At 42.0% G+C, this 22,441-nt stretch overlaps 1 protein-coding gene and 1 long non-coding RNA gene across 10 annotated transcripts in view; one reads left to right on the forward strand and one right to left on the reverse strand.

Annotated features, from left to right (window-relative positions):
- Positions 1 to 22,429, reverse strand: part of BICD1 (BICD cargo adaptor 1) — a 316,001-nt gene extending 293,572 nt beyond the window's left edge. For all 9 annotated transcript variants that reach the window (XR_002096917.1, XR_002096916.1, XM_019515468.1 and 6 more), the window contains exon 1: positions 22,004 to 22,429. Coding sequence is in view for 7 of the 9 variants with exons in the window: in XM_019515468.1 (XP_019371013.1) it covers positions 22,004 to 22,216 (213 nt within the window). In the remaining 2 variants the exon portion in view is untranslated. The remainder of the gene's footprint in view (positions 1 to 22,003) is intronic.
- Positions 21,553 to 22,441, forward strand: part of LOC109296197 — a 2,262-nt gene continuing 1,373 nt past the window's right edge. The window contains exon 1 of the long non-coding RNA XR_002096918.1: positions 21,553 to 22,076. This is a non-coding gene — a long non-coding RNA (uncharacterized LOC109296197). The remainder of the gene's footprint in view (positions 22,077 to 22,441) is intronic.

Here is a 22,441-nt window from a genome sequence, read left to right on the forward strand (position 1 = left end):
AAGCCTGTCTAGCAGAGCCTGTCTTGACTCCAAGAGTTTGTTTGACATTCATTCCACTATTGGACAAAAGATACTTAACCCAAGCTCCCAGTTCCCTTCAGGCCTACCTTCCCCCACAACATACTTACCAGCTGTATACAACTGTATCAGAAATAGGAACAGTATCAGCCACCAAAATCTCTATCAGTGCACACCTATATTTTGAATGTATTTTTTCATTTCTTATTTGTCATTCATTTGTTGTAATTAAAGGAGTTGATCATTCTGGACATTTTTTTATGTTTCATTATTGGGCATTGAGGCAACTTCAATGCCAAGTACCCATACTAAATGCTGCTGGCATGCTTGTGCATGTGTGTGTTTCACAGGGAACCCAGAGGGGTGTGCACTTAATACTGCAGAATCCTTACACTGGCATGGATTGTATACTACACTCAGTGAAGAATCTGAAGATTTTATTTTTTCAATTCAGTCTTACTATGAAAATCAAAATGCTTTTAGGTAGATGTTTCACCACTATAAACTTTGCATAAAACCTACTTTTCATTTCTAGAGGTAAAAGCAATTCATATATGTCACTGCTACTCTCAGAAAAGCTATTAATGAGGGAGGATGGGTATCTACCACCCACTGAAAAAGTATGGCTCAAGCAAGTGTAGAATACATTTGCAATAAATTTTAACACATCATTGACCATCACCTACCCCTTAGCAGCAGTCAGAAAGCTGAGATCTTAATCCACTTTATTTAAGAACCTCCTAATACTTACCATATCTTCTCGTATACCACACTTGCCAAATAAGACATGCACCTTGGAAGGCAGAATGTAGAAAAAGAGATTTTTTTCCAGAGTCATAGCCTAAAGAGCAGGCTTATTTATGAAGACCCAATGCTACAAGATGTCTGCCAACTTCTCTCTCCCTGCCAGCAAGCAGGAGGGTGAACAATCCAGTTAACCCTTCCACAGCTGCACTCAAACTGTCACCAGTTATTGGCAAGTTTCAATCTATAACAAGGAAATGAGGGCTATGAAGTACTGAAGTAGCATCTGCCACAGGACTTGTCAACCAATTCGATGACTCTACATTCTCAAAGAATCTTCACTATTAAAGTTTAACTACTTCAAAGATGGGAAGTAACCACTATCTCAGACCCAAAGTCAGCAACTAAATAACTTGTTCATTTGAGTAGCTCCTTTGGCCTAATAGAGAAGAGCAGTTAGGCCTATACAGAATAGCAAGCATAACTAAAAATGAAAGAGACAGTTTGATTACCCCACTGATATTTGATCAAAACATCTCAGCAATTACTTCCTATAGTTTTTACATCCGTCTTAGTTTGTAGATCTGTCAAGACTGATGTCAAGATAAAACTGCAATGCAAGTAATACATTATCAAGCAGCCTATTCATTCTCTTTTGCCTTCACTGGCATCCATCCTTTAAAGCAGAGCTGGGCAAAATGGGGCCCGCGGGCTGGATGCGGCCCACCGGGACATTCTAGCCAGAATGCGGGGCCCCCAGAAAATTTAGAAAATTAATATTTATCTGTTCCTGGCTGCCTGTCATGTGGCCTTTGACGGCTTGCCAAAACTCAGCAAGTGGCCCTCCACCCAAAATAATTGCCTGCCCCTGCTTTAAAACACATTTTAATCCTGAAAAGTGACTAGGAAACAATGACATTGTGAGATTCCAGTATAGTCTCAGTGGGTGCATCTACATGTGTGCCCCACTGCACAGTGAGTACTGCACCATCATTTAATACTTGCTTTAGCAAGTCATTTCTATGCTTTAGCAAGTACTAAATGACTGTGCAGTACCCACCAGTACGGCACAGTCATTTCCAACCTTACTGCGCAGTAGCAGTGGCATCACAGTTACTGCCTGCCAATACTACACTGCCGTAGCTCATTGCTATGGTGATGTAGTGTCTCATGTAAATGTACCCACAGAGGCTTCAGAGCAGAGCAAATATGCTTAATTAAAAAAAAGGAAAATTAGACAGTACTGTAAGAAAGATGTACTTTCTAAATGTTAGTGCTAAAACTCACCATAGGATACAGAAGCCACACAGAGTCAATTCCTTCTCACACATTACCAGCAATAGGGATCCTGCAGGCCAAATAATCCCCTTAGTTATACCTGTACAGCCCCACTGAAGACTAGTGGGATTACAGAAATAAGAGGAATAGCATTATCTGAAGACAGGAAAGTTACACAAACATAACTGAGGCCAGTTGCAGAACATATCAAGTGTCACCTGCCAGATTCTTTCTTTTAGGGTTTATTTTATATACAACAGATAGTACAAATCTCAGTTTGCACATATAAGTAATTCTATAAATCACTGAACTATTTCAGATTATAAGTGATAAGCCAAAAAAATTTATAAACATTAGAAATGCATTGATACATCGGTCCAATATTGGATCAGTACTGATATTAAAAAAATTGGCTGAATCAGAAATCGGCCCGATAATTTGGCCACTAAATGCCCCATGCATGCGCACAGATGCAGCGCAGCACTCAGTCAGTGAGGAGCACAGCTCGGTAGTGTGGAGAGCACAGCATGGCACACACCCCCTGGCTTGACAGCGCCTGCCCCATCCCCCCCCTCACCATGGGGGGGGTTGATCTGCACTCCTCCTCCACTCCCCATCCCTTTCCCCTTCCACCACAATGGACTTACCAGCTGAAGGCAGCTCTCCACGCTGTATCAGAAATCCGATCAGTATCGGCTGATATGCCTCCTTAAAAATCGGATAATTGGTATCAGGCCCAAAAAATCTCTATTGGTGCACCCCTAATAAACATTAGTACAAAAGTAAACTTTTTATACCATGGGTGTATGTGTATGTGTGCGCATCAGTCCTGGTAAAGCACTCACAGCTAACTGCTCATCAGGCTGCTGTGTTCAAGTCCCACCATGTCAGATCCATACGTTCTTAAGCTTTCATTGGTCCAAATCAGTTACAGCACTGTCCCTTTCACTGGGCTCTCTGCCTCACCTTCTACTCATCCAAGGAAGTCAGACCTCGAAGCTGACCTGCAAAAAAATCAATGCTGCTCCCTCAACTTCTCTACTGGGTGACACATACCCTTTCCTAACTTAACAGGACCTCTTTGTTCACAACTGACCTCTACCTAGAAAGTGGGATAATTAAAGCACAGAGAAACAAAGTTTGTAAGGATCCCAAATAACCTACCAATCACTCTTTACTTTATCTAGCACAAGAAATATGCTGACGTACACAAAAAAAATAAATCCCTACACACATTCCACTGCCTCATTTTCTTCTCCACTCTTGTACCAGTCTTTGGACTTGCATCAAAATCATCTAAGAAACCGGGATCTCCACTCATGCCTATAGTTTCTCTTACAAATCAGGGCTTATGCAGTTTCCTTTTTCCTCAGCTGGTCCCACAGATAAATCACTCTGCTAGAAAGGCAAGCCTATCTGTTCCTCTCCCCTTGCCCAAATTTGCTGCATCTCTGACAGTGCCTCTGAAGTTTCTCAGGCTCTGTGGCTTTTGAGACCCAGTAATAAGAGCCTGGTCTCTTTGCTCTGCTATTCAGGCAATTCCACTGCTCCAAACCCCCTTATTAAAGAAAAAAATGAGCAAATTGATTCTCTAGGAATTGTGTAGTATAATTTGGGGGTGGCGTGGGCACTAGGGCACCAGCCCCAGGTTTTGATTCAGCAGGGACATGCCAGAATGGCATCCTCCAGGGAGCCTATGCTGCTGCCACAGCCCATGTTGGAGGAGATTGCACCAAGGCAACAGCTGCACAAAAAGATAAGCATTGCTTCTCTCTTCCATCATTGCTCCAAGTACCAAAATTTAAAGTTACCCCTCTGCCTAAGATTCATACATCATAAATATGGTGCTCCCATTTGAACAGGAGCCATGGAAACTCCTTTGGTTTGGGAGATGCATGACAACTCTGATAGTATATGGCTTACTCCACACTCACAGAGGCACTTAATGACACAGCAGTGTCATAACCTTAGCCAGAATTCACAAGATGTAGATTATTAGCAGGTACCAAAATTGTCATGTGTTCTGGAACAAAGTGCTATTACTTTACGTAGAAATGACTCTGAAAGTCAGTAGCCTCAATTCATGTCAAGTAAAAATGAGCTTCCCCTGTGCCTGCCCATGTGCGCCAATAAAAATGCTATTTCAGCTTTTAGAACATGTATTCACATGTTTATAACTTATCAGTGGCACTCAAACATCTTTAAACCCAAGATAAATTATCATTACAAAGATAGGAATATAAGTATAAATTTGTTATTTAGATAGAAATGACTTACTGAAGTCTCAGCATTACACAATCTACAATTAGTCACACCTTTGTGAACATGATATTCAGCTGATATGGGACAGTATAGCTTCACAAAGTTTTAGTGAGGTAATTCACTGGCTAAAAACTTGCCCTGTAAAAAGTGTGCGTCTGTCTGAAAGTGGAAGTAAAATGTACTTTTGGTGGATTGTTATTTGGCTATTCCTCTATTAAATGTACCATTTAATGTTAAGACAGACACGTTTCTGATGATCAAAAAAAAGACGAATAGCATAATACATTTAGGTCCTATTTATAAATCATGTAAAAATTAAGAAAGGCAGGCACTTTGAAATATTTCTTAATTTTCAAGTTTATTCTTCTCAGAATAGGGAGCTCTTCCTCAATGTCAAGTTTAGAAGATGAAAGTCACTTTCGGTTTGAATGAATTCATTAAGCTGGCATTTTTATACCTGCTTTGTCAAACTTTCCGTAGTTCTGCTGCTAAGAATCGTAATGAAAAATTGTCTGATATGAATACTGTGGCTATCCACACAGGTTTGACAAAGAAGAATGTAAGGTGAATATATGAGGTTTCTAACTGGAACAGAAAATTAAACATATATCTTAAAGTGTTTTAAGGTGCATTTGGGATGTGTTTCATCTCAGTGTATACGAGTTTAAATTTGGAGCACAAAAAACTTAGTGTAATCATAAAACAAAGCAGCAGCCACTGAAAGCATTTCAACCTGCAAATTAATCCAGCTATATAAGAAATTCTGGAAGTCATATCAGTTCCTACTATTGCTACTGATTCACTTACATGTATCAGCAGTATTTTTTTACATTAGCTTAGGATCTACAATCCTATTCATACAGGAAGAGAGGTACATATCCAAAGCATATTAACCTCTTAGCTAAGTAATCGTTTTACAACCTTAATATATATAAACCAGGGTGTATTTCGGCATGTTAGCTAGCCATGTTGGAGATTAAGCTCCCTTCTATGTTTCACTGAGGTTAACAAGTATGTATGTTAAAATTCAGTTTACCTTCTATACATCCAGCTTTAAAATATTAATTAAATGTAGTTCCTAACACTTAGAAAAACACAACAAAACACCTCCTAGTTGGGCTTTTGCAAGTCAAAAGGGCCAGATTCTATTTGTTTACAGAAGCATAAGGACCTGTCTACCTTAGAAAAAAATTGGCACCTCTGTAGCTGTACTAGTTGTTACTACACTAATATAACACCACCCCCCCGCTCAAAGCAAACACACTGAACTAGTGGAAAACAGGACTTAAACTGCTGTGACTTACTTTGGTATAGTTGCACAGGACTGTATTTCCCCACACAGGCTGTGCTTATGCATCTAGGAAGAATCCAATTATACCTGGGCTCCTACTGCAGTCCCTGGAATACCTATGGATTTGCAGCATCTTATCCAAGAATGGAATTTGGCTCCAAACCTCACCTCACAGGAATGGCTTTCAAAAAGAGAAGGTAGCCAAGCAGACTTGAGTGACACAAGTTTGGAACCTAAATCTGTAACAAGAGATTTACATAACAGTTTTTATTTCTCCCCAAAGGGATCTTAAAATGCTTACAGGCTAGACCAAGGGTGTCAAATTCATCTGGTCCCACAGTCTGGATGAGAGGTGCTAACCCGGTCCTCAGGCCAGAGGGGTCTCAGACCAAACAGGCACTGCAACATGCACCAAGTCAGCCCCACACACCGCCCCACACGCTGGATCCAGTGCATGGGGCAGTTCAGCCCAGCACTATGGGTAGCATGTGCCCCAGACCAGCCTGGAGCACAGTGGCAGTGCCAGCAGTGCGCTCCGCAGACAGGCACTGCAACATGCACCAGACCAGCCCAACATTCCCCATGCAGAGCATAAGGCCAGTACAGTGCAGGCCACATGCAGTGTTCAGATTCAGTCTGAGACTCACGGGTAGCATTAGGGGCCGAATGATAGGGCTCTGTGGGCCTGATACAGTCTACGGTCATATCTTTGATGCCCATGGGGCTACAGGCTTGATTCTCAAAAGAAGCTGGTCATCTCAGCACACACTGACTTCAGCTAGAGTTGCTGTGTTTCTGCCAACTAGCTTCTGCACAGATAAAGGTCACTTCACCACCAATGAAGTGCAAACATGTGAGATGGGAATAGGAAATTATTTTGGGCCTGTTTAATTCCCAGTGTGGATTTTTTCCTTTTCAGAAGAGATAGTAGTAAAGCGAGTCACTTGTCTTACTTGATACCACAAAGGGAGTTTACTTAGGCAGAAAGTAGTTATCCAGACTCTAATTTAAGAAAGATGCATAGGCTAATAATTCTGCTCATGCATGATATGGAATAATTTTATGACAGCAGATGGGTGCTACACTGACACAAAGGGTGCTAAAATTAAGCAACACAAGTACTTGGCTGGAGCAGAGGTTTAGAAATGACTCAAAGTGACAGCTACTGAGTCACCTGGACTTGTATCTTTTCCCCATCAAAATACCATGTAATTCTGGGAAGAGAGTTTTGGCAGCTGCTAGAAGAGCTGCATGATTTAATACTATATAAGGCCAAATTCCCTGCTGGTCTAATTCTATTGATTTCAAGGAAGCTGCAGCACTGACAGCATGGTCCATCATTTACACAGTGTTCTTACAGAGTCTAATATTTTTATAAATATTAATTTGAAAAATACTCAAACCTGTAAGCTTGGTAGCTTATAAGTATTGATGAACTCACATCCTGAGCTAGTACCAGTACCAATAGCTGTAGGCCACGATAGGCTTTAATATAGGGGCAGGCAATTATTTTGGGCAGAGGGCTGCTTACTGAGTTTTGGCAAGTCATCCAGGGCCGCATAACAGGCAGTCAGGGGCAGATAAGTATTAATTTTCTAAATTTTTTAGGGGCCTCGCAGGCCAGATAGAAGGGCCTGGCAGGCCACATTTTGCCCACCCCTGCTTTAATCACAGAATTGGTCACCATTGCAGGCTTGTTTCTGGCAGCAACAACACTGTAGTATAAAGACTGGAGTTCACAGAGGGGAATTAGGATACTACTTGAAGCAAAGAAAACTAGTGCCATTGTCTTAGTTTTAAATGTGAGATGTAGCTTTAGTTTCTTCTTGAGAGCAAATGGCAGCTCTTATTGACAGTTTTGCTTGTACTATTCACCAGGGGCCTAATATAACAAAATGAACTTAGCTATGATACTCATGACAGTCTCAGTCATACCCATTCTTTTCATCATTTAACAAATTTTCAGCTTCCTGGGAAGCTTTACACTTGCATACACTGGATACATTGTCTTTCTCTCATATTAGTAACCCACCTGGAGGAACAGAAGGCCTTTAAAATACTTTATACTTGGAATAAAGTATTGGGATACTAATTTAAGGGTAAATTTTCCTTGAGGCACCCTACTGTACAGGACGAAGTACTGCTATACAATGGCTGTGTCAACAAAGGGACAGAGAAGATTTCCAAGCCAGATGCTCTATTGTAGGGGTTCCCAAACTTTTTCTTATTGAATACCCCCTTCCAGATTTATCAGCTGCCCATGTACCCCTATCAGCATACTTTTTATATTTTAACCCCTTAAATGCCAATTACAGTACTATCATAATAAAAATTAAATCCACCATTACAGAATTTCTCCTGCATACCACCAAGATGTCTTGCGTGCCCCTGAGGGTATGCATACCACAGTTTGGGAACCCCTGCTCTATTGCTCTGCACTTCATGGTATCATTCGTACCAATGTAAAGTCAGTACAGAATTCAACTATATCCTAATGGTAGCATTTTACCATTTGTACAGGCACAAAAACAAAAAGACACAGAGCACCAGCAAATCACACTGGCTCTTTTAAGAAATCTGGGGCCTTTTTGCTCCTCCTTAGAAGAATGATTAAAAGCCAGTCTTTAGGAAATCCACTGGAGGACTAATTTAATCAAGGAAGGGTGTCATTGTGTAGAGTGAAGCACCTACACAAAAAATAATGAACCATCAAGCAGTTTAGTTTCATGGAGTTGCAGCCCTTCTTGCAGACAAAGGAAGAGGCTTGTGACTGCCATTCTGAATATCTCTTTCCGAATCTTCCAATTCAAAATGTCATTTTTGAGGAGCAACCAGTAGAAGATGATGACTTCCAACCTCTTCCATCAGAGGAGGCTCTATTCTTTATTACAGTTTTGAGTTGCAATAGCACCTCAGCCTTGTAGCCAACAATGCAGCTTCACTGTTCAGTCAGCTTGTGTCTCATGCTATAAAGGAAGTTACCCAGGGTATCAGAACTGGAGTGGCAGCATTTCTACAACTGATTCGTAATCAGCAGCTTTTGACTGGTCAGTGCTGTTGGTTATGAGACCAGGGAAGGAGTGCATGACAATATATTTTGTTCAGGGCAGCAAAATAGCTAGGACTAACCCCAAATTCAATACAAATAGAAAAAGGAACCTTGTCTCAAAGAGTTTACAATCTAACTGCACAAGTTAAAATGGAGACACAGACTGAGAAAGTGACTTGCTCGAAGTCAAGAAGGTCAGTGGCAAAGGCCCTGTCCCACACCACTGCCAAATTTACCAGACAACAAAGCCTTTCCTTCTTTGCGAGATATCTATTATGTTCCATTGGAAGCATTTCAACAGCAAGCCTGATTGTAAGCAGTACTGATACTCACACTACCTGCGAGGTGCTGACCAGTTTCAGCTGCCAAAGAAATTCCAGATACCCACATGTTGCAGGAATAACTCAGCATGCCTCAAATCACAGTTTCAAAGACCATCTAACATTTCAGAGCTCCAAACAATAAACAATGATATTTAACTTTTTAACACATAGCAGTTCCAACAATGGATACTTTGTGGTGAGGGTATGAATGAGACTAACAGATGAGGAGGCATGAAGTATTGTTAATAGCATAACTGACTGGATTTTTTTTCCTGCAAGGAAAATTGACACTTAAAGAAAAGCCCCAAAAATATGTAAGCTTTTGGTCATTATTTTTGAATAAATGCCAAACTTTTCTAAAGAAAGCAGAGATGCTCTACAAAAAAAAAAAATTTTAATTGAATCAAGAACCCAAGTTTCAACCAAAAAACAATCTTCATAATTAATGATAAATACTAATGTGATGGCCTCATGAAAACCAGAGAAGAGCTGAATTTTGGGTATGGATAGACTGTGAAGGAAGGAGATGGAAATAGCTAGAGATGAATGCAGCAGTCAGTGCCTAAGATAAGCAAGGACAGTGTAGAAATCAGTTATAACAAGGCAGGATGTCCAAATGGAGTAAGAGAAAGATTGCAAACAAAGGCGCCAACACTGTTTTTTGCTGGTGGGTGCTTGCAGACATTTAAAAAAAAAATACCCCAAAAACGGTGCTTTGCTTTTAACTCAGGACATTTCCATGCCAAGCCCCATACATGCCCAAAAGAAGCAGTGCATGACTTGAACCTTGCTCTGCAGCATTTGCAAAGATCAGGTGCTTTATTGAAATGTTCCTATATAATGATTCTAAGTAACAAATTAAAAACAAACAAACAAACATTTCTGTAAGATAAAATTTTCCTTCGGTCTATTTTCATTCTCACATTTCATTAAGCCTTTTTAGGGTTATAATAGCTTAACAAGACCATGTTTCTTCTACTGAACTAGACCTCCACAGATCTGGGTTCAAATCTTGAGTCCACTGCAGATTTCCCAGGAGAAAGTCCTGTGTCTCAGTTTGCCCCTCTGTAACATTATGGATAGCACAGTTGCCCTTGCCTCTCTTGTCCATCTAGGCTACAAGGTCTTTGGGGCAGAGACTGTCTCTCATTGGGTTGTTTTTCCTTGTGCCAGGCACTTCATAATCCACATTAGGGCCTACAGATACTATCAGAATACACACAGATAAAAAATAATTACATTCTGAAAACTGTCCTACCTTGTCAGTAGCCCTGCAGGGGAAATGGAAATTCATGAACTCTACCATATTTTGGCTTCCCAAGGTTTTGTTTCTCGAGACACTGCAGCCTGAAGCATGAAAATATTATAGCTGCTTCAAGTTTTTACAAATTGTGGACTTCTATATTATGCTGACAGTTCCTCAGCATCACTATATTCCCCTTGCCCAGTTCACCAGTCAGACATATGCCATCCTTTTCATCAGTGGTTACTCCAGTGTATGTTATAACACTGCAGGCCCTTCCTGCTAAAGATCCCTACCAGTGTCAGCCATTGTTCAGGTTGCCTACATTATCCATCATTCTGGCAGCAACCAAGGTCATGCTGACTCACTCCCTCTGGCTTTTCTTCTGTATCTACTTCTGCTCCTCCTGTAAGTGCTTGGCTTTTCAGAATCTTGCTGTCACTTGCAAAGCTGCAATTCCATTCTTTACTGATGACACAAAGAATTGAATTGCAGTCTCTTAAAGATTCTTCATATCAGATTGCTGACTATTTTCCAAATAGTTACTGATTAAGAGTTGATTACTTTCTACTAAAGCTGGCCAGTAAAACACCTGAATCTGAGGTCTCTTACATGGAATAAGACAATATTCAAAGGAAATACCCAAAGTAAAGAGCATAAAATGAGAAAAATCTCCAAAAGGTTCTCTTCAGACTTCCAATAACTCAAATAGAGAAAATGCACCCACTTCTCTGTGAATGGACAGTTATTTGGTCACCCAAATCAAGGAAAACCCAGGAAAACAGCCAGGAAGCATATGTCATTCGTAGGTTGTCCTCGTGCCCAGGGCTAGTTCTGTGGCCCCTATTACCTTGGCAATGCAGTTCAGTAGAGCAGTGGTTCAAGCTTTTTAGACTAAAGGCACCCCTTGATAAGACTAAAGGCACCCCGCTGAAAATGTCTGCTCTTAGTTTTCACTCATTTTTTTTACTGGAGAAAAACAAAGCAATTCTTCTATTGCAAAGAGCTCAAAAAGACCATAAAAGGTGAGAATGGTTTTAAGAGTATGGATTCCTATTTGAAATTATCTTGTGAATCATGTTTGCACAAATAACAGTGCTAACACTGCATGACTCCATGCAGCACCCCTGAAACTCCAAGGCTGGACATCCAGGACTAAATGGGCATGTCTACACAAGACACTACTGCACAGTAGCAACAAGCTACTGAGCAGTAGCTTTGCCGGGCACTAACCATGCTGTGCCATAGTACTGCACAGTAGTAATGAACTACTGCACAATAGCTTGTTACTGCACAGTGATGTCTGGAAAAAACCGTGCATGGATAGTACTGCGCAGTAATTTAGTACTTGGTTACACAAGTACTAAATGACAGCACACTAACAATTGCACAGTCCACCGCTCGTGTAGATATAGCCACAGTAGCTCAGTGTTAAGTAGCAACCTGGTTGAGAATCGTGACAATGAAACTTCACAACTAAGGCCTACACAGCCTAAAGCAGTGCCCAGTAACTTCTTCAAGATGGAAGACTGCCAGGAAGGGAATCCAAATAATGAACAGATCAGACCATAAGAACCTTCACTATTAAATTTTCCCTGTTAAGAAATAGGAAATGTACCTACTCAGACAAAAACTATTTTATCTGCTGAGAGGTTTGGGACTTTTTTCCACCAGATGTTACTCTACTACAAATAAATCCCAAAGCAGTAAAATATGAAAATGACTGGGCCAAAAGAAATCTTATGAGGTTCAACAAAAACAAGTGCAAAGTCCTGCACTTAGGACAGAAGAATCTCATGCACCAGTACAGGCTTGGGACCAACTGCCTAAGCCACAACTGCAGAAAAGGACCTTGGGGTTACCATGGACAATAAGCTGGATATGGGTCAACAATATACTCTTATTGCCAAGAAGGCTAACAGCATACTAGACTGCACTATTAGGAGCATTTCCAGAAGATCAAGGGAAGTAATTATTCCCCTCTATTCAGCACTGGTGAGGCCGCATCTGGAGTAGTGTCCAGTTTTGGGCCCCTTACTACAGAAAGGATGTGGACAAACTGAAGAGAGTCCAGCAGTGGGCAATGAAAATGGTTAGGGGGCTGGGGCACATAACTTCTGAGGAGATGCTGAGGGAACTGGGCTTAGACTGGAGAAGAGAAGACTGAGGGGGGATTTGATAGCAGGTTTCAACAACCTAAAGGGAGGGGTCCAGAGAAGATGGAGCTGGACTGATCTCAGTGGTGACAGATGACAGAACAAGGAGCAGTGGTCTCAAGTTGCAGCAAGGGAAGTATAGATTAGATATCAGAAAAATCTCTGCCACTAGGATGGTGGTGAAGTACTGGAACAGGTTAGCTGGAAAGGTGGTAGAATCTCCATCCTCGAGGTTTTTAAGGCCCAGCTTGACAAAGCCCTGGCTGGGATGACCTAGTTGCGGGTGGGCTTCATTTTAGCAGGGGGTTGGACTAGATGACCTCCTGAGGTCCCTTCCAACCCTCATTTTCTATAATTCTATGACTGAAAATGCATCCAATACTACCACAGAGTGTGAAATAAAATACTTTTCAAACACTGTCTCAATCTGTTCAGATTTGCATTTCATTTCCTGTACTCCAGGATACTGTATAGCTCTAACTTTATTCTTGCCTGCAATATAATGCCTGGAACACGTGAAATTTTAGGCCTAAACTTTAACAATGTCAGTTTAGGATCTGAAGATGTAACGCTGATCCTTTGTCTTAAAATCTCAAAATTTCAGCTGCACAGGTATTAATCTGGAGTGACATTTCTATCTTCATCCATGTTACTGAGGATGTGAAATAAAAGAAAATATGGAAAAGGATATTTTTCCCATGTAACAAGCACCAGCCTCTACCTCACAGAGAAAATAAGATATTATTTAACTCCTTTTAAGAGTAGATATCCAAAGTTCTGATCTCCTCCTAAGGGTGCTTCTATATGGCCATACATCTTGTGTAAAGATATACCTGACCTAGTTCTGAATCAACTAGTTCAAGTACTGACAACAGTAAAGCCATGTTAGTGTGGCACACTGCCTTGCTTCTTAGCTGTGCTGTTTAGCCAAGACAACTAACAAATACATCTGTACTGCTTCCAGGACTTAATCTAGTTCATTCAGAGTCAGATCAGACTCTATTTGGTCAGATCAGATCTCTCTACATGGCATGGCATTGTGTCACACAGACACACTATAAGAATTGTAAATGCTTTCAACTCCCAATGAAGTCATCGAGAATACCAGGGGCTCATCACCTTTCTGAGTCAGTCCCAAAAGCAGTCAGTGGTTTTTGAAGACAAATCTATCAAACCAAACTGTGGTTCTCCTGTTCTGTGGTTCCCTTGTGCCACTGCTACTTGTTCCCAGGGAATGCCCATGCCACACGCACTCTGGCGCACTGCGCATTGCCCTGAGTGGGGTAGGCGAGACTGTGGCTCCAGCCAGCCAGGCTCTGGTTTTGGGTGATGCACACTGCTGCCATGTGCACTGCCCCACTTTTTTTTAAGTGTTGGGTTTTCTGACTCTGGGATCTCCTGGGGTCAAACCCCCTTCCTCCACATGCTGCAAATTAGCTATGCAAGGAATGCCTGTACGTGCAGCCTGTGCAGTGTGTGGAGCAGCAAACAAGACTGTGGTTCTGCATACCCCATGTCCATGTCTGTATACGCTCACTGAAGACTAAAGGATATTTTTCCCCCATGAGTTTGGTGGGTCTTCAGTCCATGTTTATTACTACTGACCATGCTGCGCAGTATTCAAGAGGTGATACTCTCTTAGAGATGCCATTCTTCAAGTAAGATTGGCAAGGCTAAAACTGAACAATTAAGTGTAGGTACCCCAGGTTAAGCATGAGACTGCAATTTGAAAGCATCCTGATTTCTGTTCTCAGTACAGCCACTGAATTACTCTAAAGCCTTGACTAAATCACTTAATCTCTCCATGGCTTTTTTCTGCATTTGTAAAACAGGAAATAATAAAATTTAGCATCTTCATAGAGCATTTTAAGGATTAAAGCTCCTATAAAATATATTTTCCTCTGCTCTCTCTCATCAACCCAATTTTAAACTTCCTGACATGACTGTACCTCAAAAGGAGAACCTACAGAAGGAAGCTGGCAAAACCCCACCTAGTTTCACATTAAGCCCCTGCAAGAACAGGGCACGTATCTAGGCACCTGTAGGCTCCCATCAAACACTGCAGTACCCTGCACAGCATGGAAGGCCTAAGTTGTTTTAAATGTCCAGATTCTCAATTACACTAAGATAACAGTGTAAAGGAGTCTTGTGTAAACAAAATCTAGTCCTAAGTTTCTTCTAGTAAATACTTCCTCCTCAATAAAGTTTTTCTCTTGTCTCCCAGGCCTGTGGGAATAGATAAGAAATGTCCCCACAGTTAGCAAAAAATAAAGTACTGGGTCATGGTCTGGCTTGGGTTTTAAGAGCTTGCATCAGCTTCAGATATCTTACCCTTGGTGTGATGCATTTTTTGCACCTGTTAAACAGTTTTAACTACTTTCATAGGTTCCTAGTTCATAGGATCTGATTGGTTTTACAGAACAGTGTAGGAGTAACGATATGCTCCTGTTTATCTGCCACTATTGGGAAAGGGGACACTTTATATTCTGTCTAGTATTAATTCCTCCTAAATCAAGAAAAAACCCTGCCCTCCCAACCCATCTATTTAAAAAGTTAGCTATACACAGACAGAAGAAATGTGGAAGGAATGGGGGAAAGGAAAGGTATTTTAAAAATAAAAAAATAATTCATCCAGAAGTAGACCAGACCTTCCCTCTATCTACAAGCATCTTGTCAAGGCTGAATGTCATTTTTCTGTTTAAAAGTCAACTAACATAAGGGCTTTCGCATCTGTGTGGATAGTCTTATTGTCTTGAAAATGTCCATGTCATGAGGGTGCTAAGTAGTTAGGGGTCCAAACTAGGGAAACAGACCCCTAAAGGTCAATTCACCTGATTCTTCTGAATGTTATGCTTATACATGGGGCTGAAATTATGGCTCTAGTTTTCCCCAGGCTGACCTCAGTCACTCATGATTTCTGTCAGCTATACAGTGTCCATTTCCCCCTAGGGAAAATACTAATGAAAGATATTCACAGTTAGGTTAGTGACTCCAGGTTGGGGTAAACCTAATGATGCACCAAAAAAGACCAAAATGCATGTGTGCAACAAAACACAGCATCATTAGCTGCCATAGGATTTCTGGACAGTCTGTTGTCACAGTAACAGGATGGCGCAAGGTGACATGCTGTGGTCATTAAACCCCAAGCGACAATCATGAATTGTGGGAGATTTCAGAGGATATGTATTTTGAACGCTCCTCACTTTCTGCTTCCTTTTCAAAAGGCCTACATTAAGACCAAAACTATGGTTTAAAAGTGATAGTGAAAATGCTCTAAAACTTGCATTCAAATTCTAGTTCTACTTTAGAAATATTTTCAAGGAAATCAGCATGTCCAAAATTAAACAGAAGGAAGAAAAAAGACTCTAGAAAACATTTAAGACAACATGATCATGACTGAAGTTGTTACCCCATACTGAAATATGGGACCAAGTGTGATCAAATGAAAGTAAGTCACTGGATCATTTGGTCAAGGAGTTCCCAGTAAATATAGTCCTCATCACGAGCTACTTGTAGCATTTTCATCTTCTGTCACTTCTTTGTGGCATAGGCCATTAGACCAGAGGAATGTGGAAAGGTGCTGAAGCCATTCAGGGAGTGTTATCTCTGTGAAGGTACAAGATAAATGCTTGATCCCTTTGACAATCTTTGCCCTTAGGAGGTTTACTCTAGGGCACATGCTAAAAAGTGAGAATGCCCCAAGACAATAACATTTTCTGCCTGTCTCATACAGAGCATGCTTCTCTAGAGGAATGAAATGGCTTAATTGCATAGAATGGGTATGGGACACCTTTCCCTGTTTCTCTCATTCTAAGTTCTTATTTTATTAGGGAACATTGGTAACCGAGTACCAGTGAGGTATGTATGGGTTAATACTGTAATACAATGTTAGGATGCTCATAATGGGAATCTTATAGCACCCCCCTTTCAATCTTACTGAATTGTTTCCATTGTGTACATACTGGCTTGTCAACATTAGAGAGCTAGCTACCACACTGCTTATCATCTGCAAACTAGTAAATGATTACCTCATAAACATTTTCAGGCCAATCTACATTAAATAATCAATATTAGTGGATGTTTATGTTTTATTAAAAGACACGTGCAGAGGAGGTTGAAAAAGTAATGGCATGAACTATTCTTACTGAAAGTATTATGGGAACATATAGAGAACACAGAGAACCAGTTTCCCATTAGAAATACTTGAATGCTGGCAACTGAGCTCCCAGGTCAGCAAAGTGCTTAAGGTCATAGGTATTTTTAAGAATTCAGATAATCCCACTGAATACCCACTCACATAACTAAAATGCACCAGCCCTCCATAGCAGATACAGTGGCAAAGCTGTTAAGGCATCTTACTATGGTTCCAGAGGCAAAAATAAGCCCTGGTCTAGACCAGTGGTTTTCAACCTTTGGTTTGTGGACCCCTCAGGGTTTGATGACTGTGATCAATCCAAAGTATGTGACTACCCACACTTACAATTCAAAGGGGTCCACACCTCTATTCAAAATTTCCAAAGGGGTCCACAAATGAAAAAAAAGGTTGACAACTTCTCTAGGCTCATGCTGAAGGCCACCACTGGCTGACCAACTGTAAACAGATAGCCAGTCATTAGGGCTAGGGAGTCAGAGGAGGGTGATTGTGATGCTAATCACATCACTTTCTTATGTTTTCTAACCACACCAGTCCAGTGGCCTGTAAGACTCTGAGGGACTCAGAAATGATTTTTTATACTTGAAAGGTAAAGCATGAGAAAAAGAATCATCACTTTGAAACTGGAAAAAAATAATCAACAAATCTAAATACAGATTTTAACATTCATGAAAATCTGTCACCCAGTTAAAACGTTTTCTACAGTCCTGCCTGAAAGCTAAAACTATTACTATTGTGTGTTACAAGACCATGAAAGCTGTAAATCAAGATACATTTCACTTTTTACCATCCTATTAATTGGTTCACTTTTTTGTAAACATAAGGATAACAGCTGAAGGACTCTTCAGTTCTTCCCAGTGAATGCTCTTTACATCTGGAAAACAGACATAATATAATAATACCTTAAATACCGGAAGAGCAGCTCTGTATTAGATCACTGATTACAGCCTCAATGTTTTTTGTATTATGCATCACCCTAATGTCTCAAAACACCAAAGTCTTTGTTTAAAAGTATACCTATCAAAATACAGGACCAGGAATTTCAAATGGTTATCACAGCTATTTGCATTTCAATGCTGGCATGGCATGAATCATACGTATCAAAATTAATATTTAATGTAATGCATTACAATTGCTTGTGTTGCTTCTTCCTATCATAAATTTACTTTCCCATCTCACTCTACAATGCTGAACAATATTATATTAAATATCTGAGGCTCCATATTTCGGTCCTTAAGGAAAAGTCTCTTTTAAAGTCAATGACAGTTTTGAATGAATAAAAATTGTATGCACATAGGTCCAGAAGGACACAATTACTCAGGAGTTAAAGGTGTGTCAATTCACTGATAAAGGACAACTGGTTGTTAACAGCAGCTTGCAGAAGCTTAATTATTGAACTGAATACTATCTTGAATACAAATCTAAGCCATAATGTTATATCACTATCTATATGACTTCAGAAAATGTGCAAATATGGTGATAAATATTCAAAAAGATCCCACCCCAACTACATAGATTTTCTCCCCCTCCCTGAAAAGAATGTGCATGCACACACACCCTTGTAGAAATGCAAATATTGACAACTGCTACAAGTTTGGATGTCTGCCATTACCTACTGTTTAGATGCCTATATACAAGTAGACCACATCTTAGGCCCACAACATCTTCTGCAGTGCCTGTTAGAAAGAACATAGAGAGGCCAGCATGCACATATTTCGAAGGAAGCTGCGAGCTGGGAGAGCTGACTTCCGGCCCATAATACCATTCTCAGTTTCAGTCATGCCTCCTTACAACCAAAACTGCTTGAATCCATTTTGTCTGTACCACCTCAGCTTAAATCCTAATTGTAAAATGTCAGCACAGAAACATTGCCTCCTTTGCACAATTATCAGGGATCCAAATGGAGGCAATTGGTGATAATTGGTAGCTCAAAAGCTTACATTACAAAACCAGATTACGATGACAGGCAGATCCAGGAGCAAGCCCTACCCTTGGAGGTGACATCTAGATCTTCCCTTGATCCACAACCAACTTGCCCCCACTCACACTTGCAAGAGCCAGATGTCCAGGTTTAAAATCAGCCAAATATCCAGACTGTACAACAGAATCAATGTGGTCTTCCACAGAGAGTGGAAGGGAGCAAAGAGTTCTTGGAGCCTATTCAGGGGTGACCCTGCCCTGTGTGGCAGCAGGTGCAGCACTGGCAGAGGCCTACTCTACCTGTGTGGGTTGGAGAGAAGCAGGAGCCTGGGTCCAAATTATCATACGTTGAGTGCCTCTATTGTTATCTGCCTTCTAGTGAACCAAAGGAATTTTCTCCTTCCTCCTTCAATAGATAGGCTCTATGCATACCCCAGGACAGGGGTGGGAAGAAAACAGCCCACGGGCTGGATCTGGATGGCCAAGTGATTCTATCCAGCCTGTGGTGGGTCCCTTGTCGTGCCTGGCCAAGGTGCAGGAGGGCAGCCCTGGCTGTGGTGCATACATCAGGTCCTACTGCCCCCAGGCATAGAGGTGCTGCCTGGTGCAGAGCACAACCCAACCTATCCTTATGCATGGCTCTCAGGCACACCTGGAGCTGTAGCCCACAGGACTGGGCAGTGCAGCAGCAGGGCACAGCAGTTGAACTCAGCTTCCTGGTAACCCCACAGCAGCAACTCACTCTGCCCTCACACTTCTGGTTGGCACTGCCAATGTCTCCACCACTGCTGCCAGACCCATCCCCCCTACCCAGACACCACAACCCATTCACCCTGCACCCACTGCCAGGGATGCCAGATGGAGCAGGTTGGTAGAGTCTCCGTGGACCAGCATAGGAGCCACACAGGCAGGGCGCACTTGGCCATGCAGATAGGATGAGGCTGCAGGTGGGCGGGGAGTGGTGTCCAGAAGTGGGATAGGCAGGCTGAGGTGAGATAGCAAGGTAGTGACAGCACAGGGCCAGGGCCTGGGGCAGAGCTGCAATCCACACCCCGCACATCCCTGAAATGGGCACTGGTTCCCTGGGCAGGGGCACAGACACTGGTGCCTGCCTGACTGCAGCCCCATCCTATCCCCCTGGCCGAGTATGCCCTTCCTGCAGGGGTCCCAGGCTGGGTCAGCACTCCTTCCACCTCCTCCTCTACAACTCCCTGGCCCTCGACAGCTCACCAAAACACCTTAAGTGGCCCTACAGCCCAAATAATTGCCCACCCCTGGCCTAGGTCTTAGAACAACAACAAGAACTTAGTTGCAGGGGCTCTGTTCTGTGCTGATATGTACCCCATGGGCTTCAAATGAGTGCCAATCAGAACAGAATTTCTGCCTGCATATTTTCCAATTTCAGTCAGTACTGTCAACACAGGCTTCATTGACTGAATAACTACTCGAGTCAAATGTTTCCTATTCAACAATTGTCCTTATGGCAGCACTTAACCATGTGTCCTACCTAGGTTCTGATCAGTGCTGTAGCACTATTTTGAGATAATCACAAGGTACAGATGCAATTTTTAAGAAGAAGCAGGACAGAAATGTTTTCCAGTGGTATCTTAGGTCTATGTCCCTTTTTCTGCTAGGCCATTTGATCAAATACAGCTCTCGTGCCTGTACAAGTTTCCTATGGCAATCCTTGAAGCTTAGATGACTGGATTTAAACACTGAGCCCTCTGCATTGGCTAAGCAAGTTTTGGGGGACAGTTTCATAAGAGCATGAATCTGAACACCACAGAACACCAGACAGTTTTCAAAAATCATATTTCCCCCCCCATACACACAAACATTTTTCAGAAAAACCAGTTCTGGTCACTAGGGCAAAGCCTTAAGCTCATCACATTTATCTGCAGATAAAACTAAATCTTTATGTTTATTAACAAATACTTATAGAGCTACATAAACTCAAGTGTTCAAAAGCATAAGTACATATAATGCTGTTTGTAATATTAGTCAATAAGTGACCATTTCAATGCAAAAATATTTAATTCATGATTTTTCACTGAATAGGTCAGTGGTTATCAACCTTGACAGACTAGAAAACACCAGCTCTTCACTTTCACCCATTTATTAACTACGAAAAAATAAGAGCATTTTTTCCTGTTACAAAGAACTCAGAAAAACTACAGCTAGTTAGAATTACGGGTTCCCATTTAAAATCTCTGGGTTTATTTTGTGAACCCTATGTAGGTGTTTGCTAATATTATGTGGCACCCCCGGTACCCTTAAAAGGACCTCATGGCACCATGGTTGGGAAAAAAAAAAAAAAAAAAAAAAAATCACTGAAATAGGTCTTCTCAACATTATACATGCTGATTATTTTTTTCAGAACAGAAAATATTACCTGAAGTTTTCCAAACAGCCTTTTTTAAAAAGAGATGACAAAAAGAAGAATATTTACTCCAATTGTCCTTACAGACAGATGTGACAATATTTTAAATGCAAAGATTATTTCATACAAGACAAACAGGATGATGCTGCACAGGTACAGGCAAACACAACCATTCTGTAGTTGCAGTATATGTTCTGTGTACGAATCTGTTACTACATTAATAAAAAAATATGGATAATAATGAGCTCCAAAGTTCACCCAGAAATACAAAAGTGTACATTACAAAAGGTTTTGAATGAAGCTCAGGATTATATTTTGCATGTAACTCAAACTCCATCGAAAGATACTCCAGCTTCATCCTTTGAGGATGATACAGAAGTTTAATTTTCACTTATTACGGGTGACCTCACGACTATCTTGTAGCTGCTTTGCCCCTCCTGTATGATGGTGGCTCCCTTAACTAGTAAAAATAAAACACGGCTATAAATAACTCCAGGAGGTTTTGTCTCTTTCCCTCCATATATTGCAACATCCTGTTTCTGCAGCCCCCCACTATTTATGTACCAGAACTATGCAGCTTTCATCCAGCCATTACATCCCTTCCTGAATAAGGACCCGAAACAATTCAGGTAGGACCGAAGTATTCTTTCCAAGGTGCTGCAAACATCTGCTCGTACCAGTTGAGAGTCATAACCGGTCTTTCACTACCTGGGTTATGTCAACCCCTGGGTATCACTCCATCCAGAAAGAGCACACACCAAATGCAGAGCCTTCCTCAGCCTGACGAACGGTTTTTAAACCCAAAAGCTTGCTAAGAAAAAAAATGTCCAACTATTGTTAAGTTGGTCAAATAAACGAGATCAGCTTCACCCAAAGAACCGTGTCTGGGTATCCCTGGAATTCGAAACAGCAAGAGGCTGAAGATGTGGCGTAAGCCCCTCTTAAGCCCCAAGCCCATGGCTGATCCTGGAGTTGGGAAAGAAATCACTCCTCCCCACCTCCTGAGTTCATGCCTCCACACACCCATGCTATCCCCAGGCCCCCTGGGGCCTGATCAAGAGGCTCAGGTACACTGATGCAGAGCCAAGCAAGTCAGCTGAGGTCCTGAGGCCTCTCTCCCGCCTGCATTTTGCTTCATGCAAGCTGGTGCAAGGGGGGGGGGGGTGCACTGGATCAGCAAACTCACCTCTTTCAGCTGCTCCAGCTCCTGCTTGAGGCCATCATATTCCGCCTCCAGCTCGTCATACTGCTGCTTCAGGGTGAGTTTCTCTTCCAGCACCACCAACCCGTATTCGGCGGCCTGGATCTTCTCGTGGGTGGTTTCCGTGAGCTCCTTGGTCAGCCTCTCGATCTCGCTCTTATAGTGATCCACGCTGTGCAGCACCCCTTCTGCGGCCATAGCCCTGGCGGGGGGCCGGGGAGCAGGGCTGGCTGGATGCGGGGCTCCGGGCGGCAGCAGCAGCTACACGCCCCGGGGGACGGGAGGGAGATGCGACATGGAGGAGAAGGGGCAGGAATCAGAGCCCAGGCGGCTGCAGCATTTGTCCTCTGCCCGCTCCTCGCCTTCTCCTTGGCGCTCACCAGCCGCCCAGCATCGCAGGGAGGGAGGGAGGCGCGCGGGGGG

The sequence above is a fragment of the Gavialis gangeticus genome, unplaced genomic scaffold, assembly GCF_001723915.1.
Source record: "Gavialis gangeticus isolate Ggan-Ray unplaced genomic scaffold, GavGan_comp1, whole genome shotgun sequence".
Taxonomy (NCBI): domain Eukaryota; kingdom Metazoa; phylum Chordata; order Crocodylia; family Gavialidae; genus Gavialis; species Gavialis gangeticus.